General features: G+C 42.2%; 1 protein-coding gene across 6 annotated transcripts in view; it reads left to right on the forward strand.

The window, feature by feature from the left end:
- SIRT6 (sirtuin 6) overlaps window positions 1-20,939 on the forward strand; it is a 65,410-nt gene that overhangs the window by 38,191 nt on the left and 6,280 nt on the right. For 4 of the 6 annotated variants that reach the window (XM_069977895.1, XM_069977897.1, XM_069977898.1 and 1 more), the window contains 4 exons: window positions 1,243-1,326; window positions 3,855-3,950; window positions 14,313-14,393; window positions 19,256-19,379. In XM_069977895.1, the coding sequence (XP_069833996.1) occupies window positions 1,243-1,326; window positions 3,855-3,950; window positions 14,313-14,393; window positions 19,256-19,379 (385 nt within the window). The remainder of the gene's footprint in view (window positions 1-1,242; window positions 1,327-3,854; window positions 3,951-14,312; window positions 14,394-19,255; window positions 19,380-20,939) is intronic. The other 2 variants (XM_069977896.1, XM_069977900.1) reach the window with 2 other exon arrangements.

The following is a 20,939-nucleotide window of genomic DNA, read 5'->3' on the forward strand; positions in this document are numbered from 1 at the left end:
ATTAAATCCATCAGTCAGAGTCACTATTCCCCCATGGGATCTAAACCTAGTCCTAGAGGCCTTAACTAAACCTCCATTTGAACCATTAGAGTCTTTATCATTAAAAATGCTAACCCTTAAACTCGCCTTTCTTTTAGCTATTACTTCTGCTAGGAGAGTTAGCGAACTCCAGGCATTATCAGCCTTTCCTCCTCACACCATTATCCTGGAGGATAGAGTAACAATGAAGACCCTTCCATCCTTTCTTCCTAAAGTGGTATCTGAATTCCATAAAAAACAGAATATTATTCTCCCGTCTTTTTGTGACAGACCCAAAAACGATAGAGAAAGGAACTTTCACAATTTAGATGTCAGGAGATGCTTGATACATTACTTAAAGTCTACCAAGGACTTTAGAAAATCAGAGAACCTACTAGTTCAGTTCTCAGGCAAGAACAAAGGGACTTTAGCTTCCAGACCTACTGTTAGTAGATGGATTAAGGATACGATTTCACTAGCCTATACTTCTCAAGGGAAAGACCCGCCTGCATACTTTTCCGCACACTCCACTAGGGCAGTAGCCACATCTTGGGCAGAGAAAGCAGACGCCTCTCTAGATCAGATCTGTAGGGCTGCAACATGGTCTTCTCCTCACACTTTTCTTCGTCACTATAGACTCCAACTGAATCCTCTTTCTGACCTATCCTTTGGGCGCAAGGTTCTTTCTGCTGTTGTCCCACCCTAATGTATATATTTACTTGCTTATCCTCCAGGGGTGCTGTCATAGGGCGTCTGGGTAAAACCAGAATTACTTACGGTAATGATGTTTCCATAAGCCCATGACAGCACCCCTCCGGTATACCCACCCTATTGATCTTACTTTTTCCTTTTGGGTTTCTCTTTCTATTTTTCTTCTATTTTTCTATAATATCATACGATATGTTTGCTCCGCTGGAGTACTTTTATATGAACTGAAGGTGTGGAGAGGTGTGTCAGCTTTTATCTTCTCAGGTTTCCTGTCAAGCGGTGGGAGGTCCTCTCCAGGGGTGCTGTCATGGGCTTATGGAAACATCATTACCGTAAGTAATTCTGGTTTTCGGGAGCCCATGACAGCACCCCTCATTAATACCCTACCCTATTCTTAAAGTTATTCGCTTTATATTGTGATAGCCAGAAGTTATTTTAAGTTATTTGTTTATTAATTTTGTATATACCTCCGCTGGAGTACTTATGTTTGAACTGAGGTCTGAGAGGTGTGTCAAGCTTTTATGTTCCCAGGTTTCCTGTCCTGCGGTGGGAGGTGCTCTCCAGGGGTGCTGTCATGGGCTCCCAAAAACAAGATTACCCGTAAGTAATCCTGCTTTTCCACAATTGGAACAATTTTCTATACCATTATAGAATGTGGATGTCATTGTCAAAGGGCCTGTCGCTCATAAAGGAATGGTGCTAAAGTCACTCTTAAAGCGACTCTGTACCCACAATCTGATCCCCCCCCCCCCCCCAAACCACTTGTACCTTCGGATAGCTGCTTTTAATCCAAGATCTGTCACTCTTCATAATTAGGAATGCCACTGAAACATTTTCTCCTGTCTGAACATTGCACAGTGTCTTAACGATCCAGCCCATGTTCAGTATTCACACAGCTGAGGAATAGGAGACAATCTGCCTGGACCATTCCTAATGATGAGGGACAGAGAGGGTGTGCCAGCCTAATGCATACAAAATCTTTGGGCACGGGGCTGTCAGTTTAAAAGTTGTTTTTTAGGACAATAACTGCATCACCTGCCGAACGGACCCCAGGACAGATCTTGGATTAAAAGCAGCTATCCGAAGGTACAAGTGGTTTGGGGGGGGGCAGATTTTGGGTACTGAGTCACTTTAAAGGGTCGGCGCCAAATTAGCTCAGGTCAGGTCTTCCTTAACTCAACAGTAGATGTGATGTAAAGCAATTTTGCAATATACATTAATAATTTTTTTATCGTGCTCTAAAACAAAGTACTCATGATAACAAAAAAAATAATAAAATGTTAAATGCAAACTTGCTTTATTTCACATCTACTGTTCATTTACGTTTTGAAAGTTATAATTACAGCGACACATCTGGGTGTACTTGTAGATAATAGACTACAGAACAGCATACAATGTCAATCAGCTGCTTGTAGGGCCAGCAAGATATTGTAATTTGTTAAAACAGGCATGGACTCTCTGGACAGGGATATAATATTACCGCTCTATAAAGCTTTGGTGCGGCATCATCTGGAGTATGCTGTTCAGTTGTAGAACCCAATTTATAGAAAGCATGCCCTAGAGCTGGAAAAGGTACAAAGGCCGCAACTAAACTAAGACAGGGAATGAAGCATTGCAGTTATAAGGATATAATAAGGGAGTTAAATTTGTTGAGAAGAGACGTTTAAGGGGATTAATTTATTTAAATATATAAATGGGCCTCTACAAGACATATGGGGAAAAGATCTTCCAGTAAAACCCCCTCAAAAGACATGGAGGCACTGCCTCCGCCTGGAGAGAAAAGGTACAATCTCCGGAGGCGACAAGCCGCCTTTACTGGTGACAGCAAAAACAGTAGAGGGCTCCAAAATAGGCCTAGACAAGTTCTTAGACCAAAATAACGTAAATGCATATGTATAAAATGTACCCGTCAACCATCCACATTCCCTCCATCCATCCCCTCCTTGGTTAAACTTAATGGACATGTCCCTTTTTTCAACCGTACTATGTTACTGCACCCACACACTGGTTTAAATGGACACTGACTTTACCGCACCCACATACTGGTTTAACCCCTTAACGACCATTGGCATATATTTATGCTCTGCGGCCACCTCGCATGTAGCCTGGGACCGTGGCAATTAGGGGGCACGGTCCGATCGCCGTGCCCGCTAATTAAGAAATCAGATGCAGCTGTCAAAGTTGACAGCTGCATCTGAATCCTTTATGCAGCCCGATCCCTGGTGTCTAGTGTGGTGGATCGCCTCCCTGGGACATTGTCCCGGAGGAGCAATCCACACATCTCTCACCGGCCGGGGTCAGCGCCGTAATGACTCTGATCCCGGCTCGGCACTCGATTGCTTTCAGCTGCAGCAGCCGAAAGCAATCCAGTGCCTTTCAGCTGCAGCAGCCGAAAGCAATCCAGTGCCTATCTCATTGATCTATGCAGTATAACTATACTGCATAGATCTCAATGAGAGATCAGTGTACTTATACTAGAAGTCCCCCAGGGGGAATAACCCTAACCCCAGGGGGGCTTCTAGTATATGTGTAAAAAAAAAAAAAAAGTATTAATAAAAAAAACCCCTCCCCTAATAAAAGTTTGAATTACCCCCCTTTTCCCATGTTATAAATAAAAATAAATAACATGTTTGTTATCGCCGCGTGCATAATCGCACGAACTATTAATTTATCACATTCCTGATCGCGCACAGTAAACGGCGTAAGAGTAAAAAAATCCAAAAGTGGAAAATTGCGCACTTTTGGTCGCTCTAATGCTCTACGCCACTCTGGATTGACGCCCTGCTGCACAGCAGCAATAAAAGTAGTTTTCCTTCAAAATGCCGGCATTGAGAGGAAGGCCAACCCCCGAATCGGACACGGCGTAAGGACCTCTACTATGTAGTTATGACAGTTTTGATGTGGCTACAGATTCGTTTTAAATATCCAGTAAAATTTATGGTTAATTTTTTCCTGTGACTTTGTCTGCATGTGGAGCTCAGAAACAAGCTCTGAACAGTGTTGCACTTGCAGTATGTATTTACAATATGAGCTTTTTTTTTTTTTGTTTTTGTTTTTGTGCATTTGTACTTTTTGTATCAGATTTTACATCTTTTGCTGCTAGTTAAAATAATGTTTTTTCTCTCTAGACAGTATGTTCGAGATTATGTTGTTGGAACCATGGGTTTGAAGCCTACTGGTAGATTCTGTGATGTCCCCAAAGTAAGAGGCCTACGAGCTTGCAGGTAACAAGAAAATACATTGCTGTAAAGTAATTTTTTATTTTTTTTTTTAGATTTTTGTTAGCATTGCTTTCATAACGTTATATAAGTTTTATTTTATAGCTTCATTAAAATATATAATTTTTTTTTATACATACATCATACATACTTTTGTAACAGTTTTTATTAGTCTAATGTACATAAAAGTAAGCAATGACATACAAATCGCTACATCAAATGTCATTAAAGGGTTTGACAATTTTTGGGGGTATGACATTTCATGTGAAACAATAATCATAACAAACCATAACATCAACAGGACTACTCTAACAATATCCTGGTATGCCTAGTGTATTGTATAGGTTCCACCACCAAGTAAAACTAAATCTAGAAATGAGATGATTGGGATCATGTTAAAGGGGTTATCCAGCGGAAATCTTTTTCTTTCAAATCAAATGATATCAGAAAGTTATATAGATTTGTAATTTACTTCTATTAAAAATCTCAAATCTTACCATACTTATTAGCTTCTGTATGTCCTGCAGGAAATGTTGTTTTATTTTCAGTCGGACAGTGCTCTCTGCTGACATCTCTGGCCGAGATTGGACCTCTGTGTTGTTCTCTATCTTTATCATCAGAACAAATCCTGATGTAACTGAGGGCTTGGCTATAGATTATGGACTTTTTTGTGTGGTTTGGATGAAAGCTGTTCCATTTTAGGTATGCTGGTTTGCCTGTAGGTTTCTTGTAGATTGAGGTTTGTATGGTGTTGTTTTTTATAGATATAGTTGTGTCCAGGAAATGGATTTTGGATTTTGAGTAGCTGAGTGTGAGTTTGATGGTGGGATGGAATTTATTAAAGTTTCTGTGGAAGGTAAGTAGTTCCTCTTCAGATGCTATCCAAATTATGAGTAAATCATCTATGTACCGGAAATATGCTAGAGGTTTGATCAGGGCTGTGGAGTCGAGGGATGTTTGAGTACAGAGATTCTACATCCATGGTGGCCAATATTGTGTCCTGTGGTAGTGGGCCCAGGGCTGACAATTTGGAGAGAATGTCGGTGGTGTCCTGGACATAACTGGGTGTTTGCCTCACCAAGGGCTTTAAAATATTTTCAACCCAGCCAAAAGTGGCTTCTGTTATGCTGCGTTTACGATTATCGTGCGAATTTGAACGATAATCGTACGTGTAAACGCTGCGAACAGTCAAACGACAAATGAGAAATCGTTCATTTTGATCTTACAACATGTTCCAAAATCGTCGTTCGTCGTTTGCAAAAAATTTACAGATTGTTCCGTGTAAACAGTCGTTCGCCAATTTAACCAATGTGTGAGATAGGCTTAAGCGATCGCAAAACGATCGCAGAACTATTTTCCGTACGATATATCGCAACCTCTAAACGCTGACCGTTATGAAAAAAAAAATCCTTACTCCGACATCGTTAATTGTACGATCGGGCCAATTATTGTTTTGTGTAAATGAAGCATTAGTGTCCCAATACCAAAGATAATTGGTCTCCCTGGATTACCTTCTTTATGTATTTTTGGTAGGATGTAGAAAGTCCCCTTTTTGGGGGTGTCCGGTACAAGGTTCAGTAGATTGGTAGATGTAGAGTTATAGCTCTTTATGACGTTTAAAAGTTCTGTAGTTCTAAACTGACATCTCATTTTAGATATTAGGTATTTAGGATGTTCAATGTTTTTAGGTTATTTCTAATGTGCATAAGCCTAAATTGCCATAAACAGTGCAGAACTGTTGGGGTATATAGGGCTACTTGAGATTTCTCTTTAACCCCTTAACGACGCATGACGGCTATACCCGTCATGCGGCCGTTAAGGGTGATCAGAGAGGGCTCCCGGCGTGAGCCCTCTCTGCAGCCCGCGGTCCCTGGCTACACACAGCAACCAGGACCGCGGGCTGCAGAGAGGGCTCACGCCGGGGTATTAGCCGACGCGGGCCAATTGCTGCTGCCGGCTAATTAACTATTCAAATGCAGCTGCCAAAGCTGACAGCTGCATTTGAATAGTGGTGGTGCCCCCTGTCCCTGGTGTCAAGTGGGGGATCTCCCATCCCCCCCCCCCCTCCCCTCCGCAATTCGATGGCGAAGGGGAGATCCCTTGTACTGAGCCTGCCGTGTAGAGAAGTCTCCCAGGGAGCTTCTAAGTACTTAGTGAAAAAAAATAACGTGTTTTTATTAATAAAAATCCCCTCCCTAATAAAAGTTTAAATCACCCCCCTTTTCTCATTTTATAAATAAAAGTAAATTAAGTAAAAAATAAACATATTTGGTATCGCCACGTGCATAATCGCCAGAACTATTAAATGATTACATTCCTGATTTCGCACGGTAAACGGCGGAAGGGCAAAAACCCGCCAAAGTGAAAAACTGAATTTTTGTTTACATTTACAGAAATTTTCTTTTTATAAAGTGATCAAAAAGTCTCATATATGCAAACAGCAAAAGCGCAAAAATGAAAACTGGCCCCGTCCCTTGTCCTTACCAGGCTGGGGTCTGCGCCGTAATGGCGCTGATCCCGGCTCGGCACTTGATTGCTTTCGTCTGCAGCAGCCGAAAGCAATTGAGTGCCAATCTCATTGATCTATGCAGTATAACTATACTGCATAGATCTCAATGAGAGATCAGTGTACTTATTCTAGAAGTCCCCCAGGGGGGCTTCTAGTATAGGTGTAAAAAAAAAAAGTGTGATTATTAATGAAAACCCCCCCCCTCCCCTAATAAAAGTTTGAATCACCCCCTTTTCCCATGTTATAAATAAATAAACATGTTTGGTATCGCCGCGTGCACAATCACCCAAAACATTAATATATCACATTCCTGATCTCGCACGGTAAACAGCGTAAGCACAAAAAAAATCCCAAAGTGCAAAATTGCTCATTTTTAGTCTCATCAAATCCAGAAAAATTGTAATAAAAAGTGATCAAAAAGTCAAATATGCGCAATCAAGATATCGATAGAAAGTAAACATCATGGCGCAAAAAATGACACCCCACACATCGCCCCATAGACCAAAGGATAAAAGCGCTATAAGCACGGTAATAGTGTTTTTAAGGAACATATACAGTGGTGCCTTGGATTACGAGCATAATTGGTTCCAGGAATGAGTTTGTAATCCAAATCCACTCTTAAACCAAAGCAAAACTTCCCATAAGAAATCACTGAAATGCAGACAATTGGTTCCACAGCCCAAAAATAATAATTTTTTAAATTCTGAATAACATGTAAAACTAATAAAACAAAGATTTAGAAAAAGCTGAATATTATAAGTTACTGTACAGTAAAGCAATCAGCATGTGGAATATAATGTACAGTATATAAGCCTGATAACACAGCAGCAATTTGTAGATACAGGATGGAACTGCAGATCCTCATAATGGCGAGGATGGGAAACACAAGGGCTGACAGAGACTGTAGGGAATATGAAGGAATGAGCAGGGCATATGTGGGCACACATACATCTCTCTCTGTCCGGTAGGAGAGGGGGCTGGGTTACAGCTATGAAGACATTACCTCCACAGTCCTATCCCCTGATGTAAGCCTGAAGTGGATCTGCTATGATATGGAAGGTGAGAGAGACTTCCTGTGTCAGAGTACAGGGCTGTAGACCCCACTATGCAGACCATGCCCCTCCCCCGCTCCGCCCTCCACCCAGTACTAGGAGCTCTTAAACCAAAGCAATGCTCTTAAACCAAGTCACAATTTTGAAAAACTGTGAGCTCTTCTTGCAAAACGCTCTTAATCCAAGTTACTCTTAAACCAAGGTACCACTGTATTTGTTAACAATCGTTTGAATTTTTTAAAAGCCATCAGATAAAATAAAAGTTATACATGTTACATATTGTTGTAATCGTAACAACTTGAGGAAAATATATAACAAGTCTTTTTTTTTTTTTTTTTTTTTTTTTTTTTTTTTTTTTTTCAATTTCACCAAACATTTAATTTTTGTCTGCTTTTGCAGCGTACTTTATGAAAAAATTCAGCTTGTCATTGCAAAGTACAATTAGTGGCGCAAAAAAATTAGGGCTCATGTGGGTTTCTAGGTGAAAAATGCAAGTGCTAGGGCCTTTTAAGCATAAGGAGGAAGAAACGAAAACGCAAAAATTGAAATTGGCCTGGTCCTCTAAGGGTTGATGGAATACTCCAGCAAAAAAAACAATACTTTCAGATCAAGTGGTGTCAGAAAATTCCAGAGATTTCTAGTTTACTTTCATTAAAAATCTCAAGTCTTCCAGTACTTATCAGCTGATGTATGTCTCGCAGGAAGTGGTGTATTCTTTGCTGTCTAGAGAGGTTTTCCATGGGGATTTATGGCGACAGTTCCTGTTATAGACAAAGACCATTGTGTCAGACTGGAAAGAAAAGAACTTCCTTCAGGACATACAGCAGCTGATAAGTACCGGAAGACAGGAGATTTTTTTTTTTTTTATAGAAGTTACAAATCTCTGGCACTTTCTGACACTAGTTGATTTGGGAAAAAAAAGTACCCTTTTAACCCCTTAAGGACAGAGCCTGAAATGGCCTTAATGACAGAGACAAATTTTATGAATATGACCAGTGTCACTTTAGTCATTAATAACTTCGGGATGCTTTTACCTATCCGGCTGATTCTGAGATTGTTTTCTCGTGACATATTGTACTTTACATTTCTGGTAAATTGGAGTCGATACTCATAACAAATCTTTATGAAAAAAACCCAAATAATGTGAAAAAATGCATTTTTCCAACTTTGCAACTTTTTTGCGTATACAGAAAGTGGTTATACCACATAAATTATATATTAAATAGCATTAGCAACATGTCTACTTTATGTTGGCGGCATTTATTAAACTATCTTTCATTTTTTTTAGACGATAGGAAGCTTAAAACATTAGCAGCAAATTTCCAAATTTTCAGTAAAATTTCAAAATCAGATATTTTTAGGGACCTGTTCAGGTTTAAAGTGTATTTGAGGGGCCTGTATGTTAGAAAGCCCCACAAAGCACCCCATTTCAGAAACTGCACCCCCCAAACTCTGCAAAAGCATATCCAGAAAGTGTTTTAACCCTTTAGGGGAGTCACAGAAATAAAAGCTAAGTGTGTAAGGAATTTGAAAATTTTAATTTTCTGTGCAGAGATTTTATTGTAATCCAATATTTTTCATAATTATAAACCTATTACCAGAGAAATGCACCCCAATAATTATTGTCCCGTTTCTGCAGTTTATAGAAATACCCCATATGTGACCCTATTGCGCTATTTGATGCAACCACAAGCCTCAGATATAAAGGAGCGCCTAGTGAATTTCAACGCCTCCGTTATATTTGGTCATTTTTGACTGTACCACTTCAGGTTGGCAGAGGCTCTGGGGTGCCAAAACCTAAAAAAACACCCCTAAAGGGACACCATTTAGAAAACTACACCCCTCAAGGAATGTAACAAGGGGTGCGGTGAGCATCTGGACCCCACAGGTGCTTCACAGATTTTCCAAACAATATGGCGTGAAAAAAGAAAATTTTTTTTTTTACACTAAAACGTTGTTCTAGCCTTCAATTTTTCATTTTCTTAAAGGGATAAGAGGCAAAAAAAGTCAAAAAATGTGTAGCGCAGTTTCTCCCGAGTACGGAAATACCCCACATGTGGCGATAAAATGCCAAGGGGGCGCAGGACGAGCCTCCAAAGGGAAGAAGCGCCAATTGGCTTTTGGAAGCTGAATTTCACTGAAAAGGATTTCAAGGGCCATGTCGCATTTACAGAGCCCTCGTGCTGCCAAGACACTGGAAACCCCCCACAAGTGACTCCATTCTGGAAACTACACCCCTCAAGGAATCTAACAAGGGGTGCAAAGAGCATATGGACCCCACAGGTGACGGGCACAAATGTGGAACAATGTGACGTGAAAGGGAAAAATTTCATTTTTTCACTTTCATGGCACAAATGTGCCCGTCATCAAGGGGTCCATATCCTCACTGCACCCCTTGTTAGATTCCCTGAGGGGTGCAGTTTCCAGAATGGGGTCACTTGTGGGGGGTTTCCAGTGTTTTGGCAGCACGAGGGCTCTGTAAATGCGACATGGCGTTCATCATCCATTCTAGCCAAATCCAACCTCCAAAATCCAAATGGCGCTCCTTCCCTTCGGAGGCTTGCCCTGCGCCCACATGGCGCTTTATGTCCACATGTGGGGTATTTACGGACTCGGGGGAAATTGCTCTACACATTTTGTTTTTTTTTTCCCTCTTTTAACCCCTTCTGAAAATGATAAATTCAAGGCTAAACCAACATTATAGTGTAAAAAATGTAATATTTCATTTTCACGCCAAATTGTTCCACATTTGTGCCCGTCACCAGTGGGGTCCATATGCTCACTACACCCCTTGTTACATTCCTTGAGGGGTGCAGTTTCCATAATGGGGTCACTTGTGGGGGGTTTCAACTGTCTTGGCAACACAAGGGCCTTTTGAATGCAACATAGCCCCTCGAAATCCATTCCATCCAAATCCAGCCTTCAAAAACCAAATGGCGCTCCTTCCCTTCGGAGGCTTACCCTGCACCCGCATGGCGCTTTATGTACACATGTCGGGTATTTCCGTACTCAGGGGAAATTGCGCTACACATTAAATGTTTTTTAACTTTTAACTTTTAACCCCTTGTGAAAATGAAAAAATCATGACAAGATTAATGATTTAGGGTATAAACCCACACACCATATACGCAGCAGATATGCAACAAATACGCAGCAGATTTGTTGGTACAGATTTGATGCTGTGTTCAGTTATTTAGATCTAATCTGCTGCGAGTTTGCTGCGAGTTTGCTGCGTATCGCAGCAGAAAATACGCTGCATATACGGTGTGTGGGTTTATACCCTTAGAGTAAAAATTTTACAAAAATTACACTAAATGTTGGTCTAGCCTTGATTTTTTTTATCATTTCCACAAGGGGTTAAAAAAGAAAATGAACACAAAACGTGTAGGATAGTTTCCCCTGAGTACGAAAATACCCCACATGTGGGCATAATGTGCCATATGGGCACAGGGCAAGCCACCAAAGGGACAGAGCGCCATTTAGAGGCTGGAATGGAGGATGGAGGCCATGTCGCAATTACAAAGCTCCTGTGCTGCCAGGACAGTAGAAACCCCCGACAAGTGACCCCATTCTGGAAACTACACCCCATAAGGAATCTAACAAGGGGTGCAGTGAGCAATATGGACCCCACTGGTGACGGGCACTTACGTAGAACATGTGCCGAGAAAATAAAAAATACAATTTTTTTCATTTTCACGTCCCAAATGTGGCCGTCACCAGGGGGCCATATCCCCGCTGCCCCCCTTGTTAGATTCCTTATCGGGTGTAGTTTCCAGAATGGGGTCACTTGTGGGGGGTTTCTACTGTCCTGGCAGCACAGAGGCTTTGTAATTGCATCATGGCATCCCCTAATGGGAATGGCGGCCATACCTACTTAGCTGGGGAAAAGGGACAATTCTAATTTATTTGGGGGTGTTAGGCCAATTATTAGTTTATAAGGTTGGAAATGAAAGGTGTCCATCAAACTCAACCTGTGTTGATCCAGAGGAAGGCAAAAAACCCTTGTGAGGCAGACGACAGTAGCCTCATCACAGGGGAAAAATTCCTTACCGACTCCATATTGGTGATCAGAATAATCCCCGGATCACGTGACCCCTGAAATAAAAATAAGGGACAGAATTCAGATAATGTAGAACCCCAATGACGTGTGGTGTGCCTTGGAGCGATCCAGTATGCAGAGGCCGGGGTGATCAGGACAGGTGTCACACTGGAAAATGGCGTCCTTCCTGATCCCCCTGTTACGCCACACTCTGCACTTCTTCTGGGGTCTCCCTTTCTCCAGTGTGGGGGACGTCACCTGGAAAATGTTGTCCTGGTGCGATACGGGGTCCCTCATATCCAGAAGCGCTGGGTCCGCTCCATGGCTGCTAAATATTAGGGCGCTATTACTGCTTCTGATATGTTCGGATCGTGCCGCAATCTACAGTAGCTCAGGCAGCGAGGGACCAGAAGAGGGGGGTGCTGGTATAAAAGTTATCCCCGTACAGGTGGTGACCTTTATCCAGCAGTGGGAAGATCAGTTCCCGGACGATCTTCCCACTTGTTCCGAGGATGGGGGGGGAGGGGGCATCTGGGGGCTGCATTCGGGTTTCCCTTCCTACATACACTGTAAGGGTACATGCACACTGCGGAATCGCGACAGATAATCCTTCGTGCATTCTGCAGTTGGCACCCGCCGGCTGACTGATGCAGGCGCACGTCTCCATCCGTGTCATAGACTCCATTCTATGCACGGGCGGATTCCGCTCTCCGTCCAACGTGTTCATTCTTTGGATGGACGACGGATTCCGCCCGTGCATAGAATGGAGTCTATGACACGGGTAGAGACATGCGCCCGCATCAGTCCGCCGGCGGGTGCCAGCTGCGGAATGCACGAAGGGTTATTCTTTGCCATTCCGCAGTGTGCACGTACCCTAAATCTGTAAGTGTACCCTGAGGTACTGTCACAGAGTGTGTAGAATTTCACACCATACCGTGATCTCTTATTGGGACGGTACTGGTGGAAAAGACACGTCACTGGATGATGAGGATGAATGGAGGAAAGAAGGATCCCCCCATTCATCCTCACTGGCTGTTTCGGTGTCTGAGGCAATAATAACATATTCCTCTGACACCGAAAACACCCTGGGGGCCATCTTTATACGGGGATTGGTATATGGGGTATGTAGTGGTGTAGTGTCAAACTTTATTCAATGTAGTGTGGTGTAATGTAGTGTTTTTTACGTGTTTTTTTACAGTAAGTATAAAAAAAAAACCTACGCCAACAAAGGAGTTGCTGATAAATGCCGCACTTATGTGCTGCACTTATAAGCAGACCGTGGCAGTAGAATATAGAAAAAAAAACACCCTACGCCAAAAAGGAGGAGTTGCTGATTAGCAGCGCACTTTCGTGCGATGCTGATCAACACTCAGCGGCGATAGGGTGCGGAAAATAGAAAAAAAAAAAATTTGAAAAAAAAAAAACTTTTTCTACATTCTGAACATCCCTGTAGCTGCTGATAAGTGTATTACACATATCAGCCGCTAGAGGGCAGCAGAGCGCAAAATACGGAAAAAGCCGACGCTGGAGCCGAAAATAGCCGAGAGAAGCCGAACGTGACGTCACGGAGGAAGCCGAAGACCCGAACGAACACAAGGACGCCGCGAACCCGGAAGACGCCGATCAGGAGCCCGGGACAGGTGAGTAATGTACAAATACCTGCTTTGGACCCCTCGGCTACCTAGCTGAGGGGTCTAGGGCAGGTATTTACTATTTTGTGGGACTCTGATCGCCGCGAACGGCCGGCCGTTCACGGCGATCGGGCCGGTGGCACGGTGACCACCATTACTTTTTACAGTAATGGCGGTCGGTGCCGTCCTCTGACAGCACCGACCGCCATTTTTTTCCGGGTCATCGGGTCGCCGATGACCCGGAAAGGTTCCGATTGCCGCTATTGGCTGATCTGAATTGATCAGCCTATAGCGGCGATCGTAAGCACGGGGGGTGTTAACCACCCCCCGTGCCGTGAAGCTAAGATGGCCTGTTATGATTTATAGCAGGCCATCTTCCCCGATCGCTGTGTGCGAACACGCAGCGATTGGGGAAACATCGGGCGTAAATTTACGCCCTGATGCGCCAAGTACCAGGGCGCGAGGGCGTAAGTTTACGCCCGATGTCGTTAAGGGGTTAAACTTCACCTTTTTTTTTTTTTTTTTTTTGTCTTGAAAACTGACTTTGAAGCTGCATGAGCAATGATTTGATTCCTCACACAGCTCTATTGCTAGAGCCTGCTGTAGGCAGGCTATGGGAATTGCTGGGTTACAACTATAGAGATCTACAGCTATAGAGATCTAGCAGAGGTGTTCAGCTGTTTTTGTAACAGATGGGCTCCCTGTGATCATATCGCGGGGAGTCAGTTCAGCAACTGGTTAAAGTTTAAATGGCACTGTCAAAAATAAAAGCGGCATTTATACAAGTACATTAGCCGGCAACAGAGATCGCTCTGAGCCACCGGGCATGTAGAGGACTCTAGTGTCCTGAGCATGTGTCATTAAGGAGGTCATATATGCTGCCACACTAGTGTGATAAATGAAGGTTAAGTAGTGCTAATCTGAAAACTAGTCTGTTCATGTCCTTTTGGCTCGCCTATACTGGCCTTGTGTACAAATTGCATAATCCCACAGATGTGATCACTTCACAATCAGTGCACTGCATGTGAACAGATTGGCTAGTAGCAGCACTCAATATTTTATTTATATTTCCTTGTTTTCTCCTGGGGTTTGTCAGGATTTAAACCAATAAAAACTGTGATTGTCATTCTTTATCAGGGGAAAACTGATTGATACAATTCTTGATTGGGAGGATTCTTTGCCGGATAAAGATCTGAATCTTGCAGATGAAGCTTGCAGGTATCTATCTGAATTATATTTTGTTTTAGTATCCCTTGTGTTCTGCAATTAAGTCAGTAAAAAAATAAAAGGTATAACAGGGCACCCCTTTATACTGACTCACAATGACTAAAAGGACCAATTGGACTCTGTATTTTCTCTATGAGTTCTGCCTTGTACAAGTGGAGAACATACAATACAATTCAAATATAACAGCCTGTTGGCTAAGGATCCTTTTAGATAGAAAGATTTGTCAGCTGCTCAATTGATCAGTGCTCGATTGCTGAGCTTTTACACAGCCTGACAAATCGAAAGGGCCGGGCTGCACAAACTTTGTATCGGTCAGATATGAGTTTACATATATGGGTCTGGGATATATGTTGTGGCCTGAGGGTCCACAAGTGGTAGTTAAGATAGCAGTCCAGGGTTTATTTTACAGCAACTTAACCTCTTAAGGACATATGACGTACCGGTACGTCATATGTCCGCACTTGCACTTCAAAGCGGGGCCGCGCGGCGGCCCCGCTTTGAAGTGCCGCGATCCCGGGTGCCGCGAGTAGCCCGGACCGCTGCTATTAGCGGGCACGGTCTGATCGCCGTGCCCGCTAATTAGCTAATCGGAGGCAGCTGTCAAAGTTGACAGCTGCCTCCGATTACCGGAGGCAACGTTTCCCTGGGGTCTAGTGGGGGAGATCGCTCCTCCGGGACCTTGTCCCGGAGGAGCGATCTCCGTTACTGATGCCGGCCGGGGACGCGTCCAAGATGGCGCCGTCCTCGGCTCGGCACTCGTTCGTTTTCGGCTGCAGCAGCCGAAAGCAAACGAGTGCCGATCTCATGGATCTCTGCAGCATATCTATGCTGCAGAGATCTCTATGAGAGATCCAAGTGTATATACTAGAAGTCCCCCAGGGGGGCTTCTAGTATATGTGTAAAAAAAAATAAATAAAGTGTTGTTAATAGTAAAAAGCCCCCTCCCCTAATAAAAGTCTGAATCACCCCCCTTTTCCCAGGTTTTAAATAAAAGTAAACAAATAAATAAATAAACATGTTTGGTATCGCCGCGTGCGTAATCGCCCAAACTATTAATTAATCACATTCCTGATCTCGTACGGTAAACTGCGTCAGCGCCAAAAAATCCCAAAGTGTAAAATTGCGCATTTTTGGTCGCATCAAATCCAGAAAAAATGTAATAAAAAGCGATCAAAAAGACGTATATGGGCAATCAAGGTACCGATAGAAAGATCACATCATGGCGCAAAAAATGACACCTCGCACAGCCCCATAGACCAAAGGATAAAAGCGCTATAAGCCTGGGAATGGAGCGATTTTAAGGAACGTATATTGGTTAACAACGGTTTGAATTTTTTACAGGCCATCAGATACAATATAAGTTATACATGTTATATATCGTTTTAATCGTAACAACCTGAGGAACATGCATAACAAGTCAGTTTTACCCCAGGGCGAATGGCGTAAAAACACATTTCCCCCAAATAAAAGAAATGCGTTTTTTTTTTCAATTTCACCACACTTTGAATTTTTTTCTGGTTTCGCAGTGTACTTTATGCAAAAATTCAGCCTGTAATTGCAAAGTACAATTAGTGACGCAAAAAATAAGGGGTCATGTGGGTTTCTAGGTGGAAAAATGCAAGTGCTATGACCTTTTAAACACAAGGAGGAAAAACCGAAAACGTAAAAACGAAAATGGGCCACGTCCTTAAAGGGTTAAAGTGTCACTGTCGTAAAAAAATGTTTTTGCAGAAATCAATAGTACAGGAGATTTTAAGAAACTTTGTAATTTGGATTTATTAGCCGAAAAATGAATTTTTATCATGAAAAAGCAGTTTGAAGCTCTCCCCCCTGTCTTCATTGTTCTCCTATGGAGAGAGAAAGTAAAGGCACCAAAACAGGACTACAAAGAGTTAATTTACATTCCGTCTCTCTCCTCTGCAGTCAACACTCCCCTCTGAATAGCTCATCCACTGTGTTATCCTTTGTTCTGGGCTCTCAGCTGCCGCTAATTGTGCTACTTCCTCCTCCCCCCTCCCCTCTCCATAGCTCAGACAGAATCCAACTGATGAAAAAACAATCGCGATTTCCTGATTCTAAGCAGTAGATGACAGAAAGGAGAGGAGCGGGGACCTGGGAAAAGACTTTTTAAATGCAGATAATGGCATATTTGCCTAATAAACCTAATTACAAAGTTTCTTAAAATCGCCTGGACTTTTGATTTCTGCAAAAAAAAAAAAAAAATTAACGACAGTGACTCTTTAACCCCTAGACGACCCTGGACGTAGGGTTACGTCATGGAAGTCTGTCCCCAGACGACCCATGACGTAACCTTACGTCCTGGGTGTTTTTCCCGCTATGGGGGAAATCAGCAGCCGGGAGCTCACCGGTAATGACACGCTGCAGCGATCGCGCTGCCGCGTGTCATTAACCCCTTAAACGCCGCGATCGCGGCTCGACCGCGGTGTTTAAGTGTAAGTGACAGGGGGAGTCCCCTGTCACTTACCGATCGGGACCCCCGCAGTGTGACTGCGGGGGTCCCGATCGTTGAAACGGACTGCCGGAGGTCTCTTACCTGTCTCCGTGCAGTCCGATCGGCCATCTGCTACACTGAGCCTGCACAGGCAGGCTCAATGAGCAGATCGCCGATAACACTGATCAATGCTATGCCTATGGCATAGCATTCATCAGAGTAGAAATCAAAGTAATGTATGTAGAAGTCCCCCAAAGGGACTTCAAAAGTGTAAAAAAAAAAAAGTTCAAAACACTATTACACTACCCCAAAACCCCTTCCCCAATAAAAGTCTAAATCACCCCCCTTTCCCATTATATAAATAAAACATATAAAAATGAATAAATAGATAAACATATAATATACCGTAGCGTGCGTAATTGTCCGATCTATTAAAATATAACAAGCGTCATTGTGACCGGTAAACGGCGTAGACGAAAAGAGGGGAAAAAGTGCACGGATTACCGATTATATGTTACATTACATATTAAAAAAAATCAATAAAAAGTGATCAAAACGTCCGATCTTCACAAATATGATATTAATAAAAACTAGAGATCATGGCGGAAAAAATGACACCCCATACAGCCCCGTAGGTGAAAAAATAAAACCGTTATAAGCGTCACAATAGGCCCATTTTATTAATATTTAATTGGCAAAAAAAAGGATTTCATAAAAAAATATATATAACATTAGAGAATCTGTGTAACCTGCATATGGTTGTGTTCGGACTGACCTATAGAGTAATAGTATCATGTCGCTGTTACCATATAGTGCATTACGTAGACACAGGAACCCCCCAAACATTACCATATTGCATTCTTTCTTACGATTTCACCTATTTATATCTTCAAAAATAATATATTTGGAATTCCATCATACAGGTTATGGTAAAATGAAAGACGCCATTACAAAGTACAACTATTCCTGTAAAAAACAAGCACTTACATGGCTTGTAGATAGAAAACTGAGAGTGCTAGAGCTCTTAGAAGGGGAGGATGGAAAAACGAAAGCACTAAGATCAAAATTTGCGCGGTCCACTGGGTCATTTTGGGCCTGGTCCTCAAAGGGTTAAAACAGAAGGCAAAACAAGTCCCATGAGAATAAACAAACACATAACAGAAAATAAATGGAAATGCTCCACAGTTTACACAGTCCAAGAACTCAGGCCGTGGCTCACCAAGGACAGTTCACTTGACCGGCAGGACTTTTTCTTGCCTTCTATAGAGGCCAGCAGACTCAGACATCTAGCAGCTCACACACTGGAAGGCATGCCTCCTCCCAAGCTAGATGCTCTCCTATTTATTTGACTCAGATCTACACCTGTACTCCAAATCAGATAGGAAGGAAAACCTGAAGTGTATAAAGGCTCTGCCCAAACAACTCCCATCATTCACAATAGAAACACCACAATGGGAGTAACCCCTTGGTAATACTTGTTTGGAACACTACATCACTGAGAGTAGTAGTCTTAGTGGCATATACCTCCCATTTACCACTTTGCCTGCTGTCTGTTTTACTATGTATGTACATTGGGGTCTAGATATATGTATACACAGGGGTCTTGGATATCTATATATCTGTGGTGTTAGTTACCAGATCACAAGCAGCAGAATATACTTACCATTAGTGCTGGTTGTGATCCTGCATCCAGGTCTCCTGTCTTCTGGCCACTGCTGTATCTTCAGACTTGCCTTGCTGTCAATCATTCTGGAGGAGGCAGGACCTGAAGTTATAACAGGAGGACTGGAGAGACCGGATCTGGATCACAAGCAGCATGGTAAGTATACACTGCTGTGTCTTCTGGAAACTAACAGCACGAATATATGTGCCAGACCCCAATATCTATACATATCCCTAAGCCCAATATCTAAACATATCACAGACCCTTATATAAATACATGTCCCAGACCCCAATATATACATAATCCATGCTCATAGAGATATATCTCTATCTCAGACACCTCTATATACATATCTGTGCAGGAAGATGTGTGGTCTGCAATGATAAATTTGAAACCTTGCTCTAAAGACTTGATTGGTCGTTTTCCCCCGCCAGGAGCTGATCAATTCCTAGCAACACACCTTGTCGATAATCAGCCTGTGTAAAGGCCCCTAAGGGCTCTATTACACCAAGTGATTATCGGCCATATTTGGTGGATTACCGGCTGTTCCAGGCAATAATAGTTTGGTGTAATAGGTCATGTTAAAAGGCCCTTTTACAGGGACCGATAATCATTAATGAGCGTTCCTAGGAAAAGGGCCTTTATTTACATGCCTATATGATATATACACTTTCATAACGTACACACATATAGTAATAATTTACAAAGATATATTAGGTTTTACGTTTTCTTTTTAGGAAAGCCGATCTGGCCATCACTCTTGGAACATCTCTACAAATTAAGCCAAGTGGGAATCTTCCTCTATTGACTAAACGTAAAGGTGGAAAACTGGTGATTGTAAATTTGCAGCCAACTAAACATGTGAGTTTTTAAACAAGACTTGTATTTAAAAAGTCACTTGTTAATTTTTTTTTTTTTTTTTTTTTACAGAAATCAATAGTCTAGGCGATTTTTAAGAAACTTTGTAATTGAGTTTATTAGGCAAATATGCCATTATCTGCATTTAAAAAAACCTTTTCCCAGGTCCCCGCCACTGCGAGATAAGTTGGCAGCAGAGAGCAGAAAAAAAACTAATTACTCAGAGGGGGAGCTATTCAGAGTGTTATTCAGAGGTCAGAGAGATCAGTGGTGACATCAGAGAAGAGAGCCAGGTAATTTACTGCTAAATTAACTCTTTGTTATCCTGTTTTGGTGCCTCATCTCCCCCTCTCCATAGGAAAACCATGAAGACAGGGGAAGAGCTTCAAACTGCTTTTTCATGACAAAAATTCATTTTTTGGCTAATAAACCCAATTCCAAAGTTTCTTAAAATGGCCTGTACTATTGATTTCTGCAAAACAAATTTTAACGACAGTGACACTTTAAGTTTGTTTAATATGCTTGGTGGAAATGGGTAGTCATGACTATGAATTTCTAGAACATTATGTTTAAAAATTAGCAAATCTACAATAGTGTCAAAGGAAAGCACTTGTTATGCTTGTCCAGCTTTCAGGCTGCTGCTTTTCAACTGGAAAATCTGGATACAGTCCTAAGAGAAGTTTCCCCAAACTGCATCCAGCTTTTCAGGCACCCAGAGTGGAGTTCAAAAGCAGTAGCCTGAAAGCTGATGGGCGAGAGTAGTGAAAAGTCCGATCTGTGGATTTTAACTGCTCAAACTTTCACATACAAGTAATAGCCTGCCAAAATTAGCGGTGGCACTTCCAGTAATAAATGTAAGAGAAAAATATGAATAAATCTAAGTGAAAAAAGATATATTTTATTGGTACAAAAAAGCAAGTGAGACTAGTGGGGACGGAACGCGTGGGGTTCTGTGGACGCCGACATGGATACTCTTATCTGGTTATACATAATCTTTTTAGCCTGTGTTTTTTCATCTTCACCATGTGTTACTCTTGTACTTGTGTCTATTTAACTTTACATTACTCTGACCAGTGAGGATCCCTTGTACTTTCATGTTGGCTTGTCCTTGTGCCGTGCTTATTATACACGGTACAGTGTTTGGTTGTGTCTGTACATTTTAAATGTTTTTATCCTGTTTGTCTCACTTGCTTTTTTGTACCAATAAAATATATCTTTTTTTCACTTAGATTTATTCATATTTTTCTCTTACATTTATTACTGGAAGTGCCACCGCTAATTTTGGCAGGCTTTTTCTTGTATGTGTAGGCTTGTGTTTCTTCATGCCAATGTGGTTTGAGCACTCCGGGAACTATTATGTTTCTTTTTGAAAAGCTTGTTTTGGGTAGTGCCTAGTCCGCTTCTGTAGTTTTTTAAGAGCTCAAACCTTGCCAGCAACACACTTTACATTGCCTACAGTGCTAGTGAGCGGATGTTCCCACACAGTAATAAATGCCATCATTTGCTCAGGAGTGGAGCCCACACATCAAAAGCGGATATCGTTTGTACCATTCAGTTGAATCC

The sequence above is a fragment of the Dendropsophus ebraccatus genome, chromosome 7, assembly GCF_027789765.1.
Source record: "Dendropsophus ebraccatus isolate aDenEbr1 chromosome 7, aDenEbr1.pat, whole genome shotgun sequence".
In the NCBI taxonomy this organism is placed as follows: Eukaryota; Metazoa; Chordata; class Amphibia; order Anura; family Hylidae; genus Dendropsophus; species Dendropsophus ebraccatus.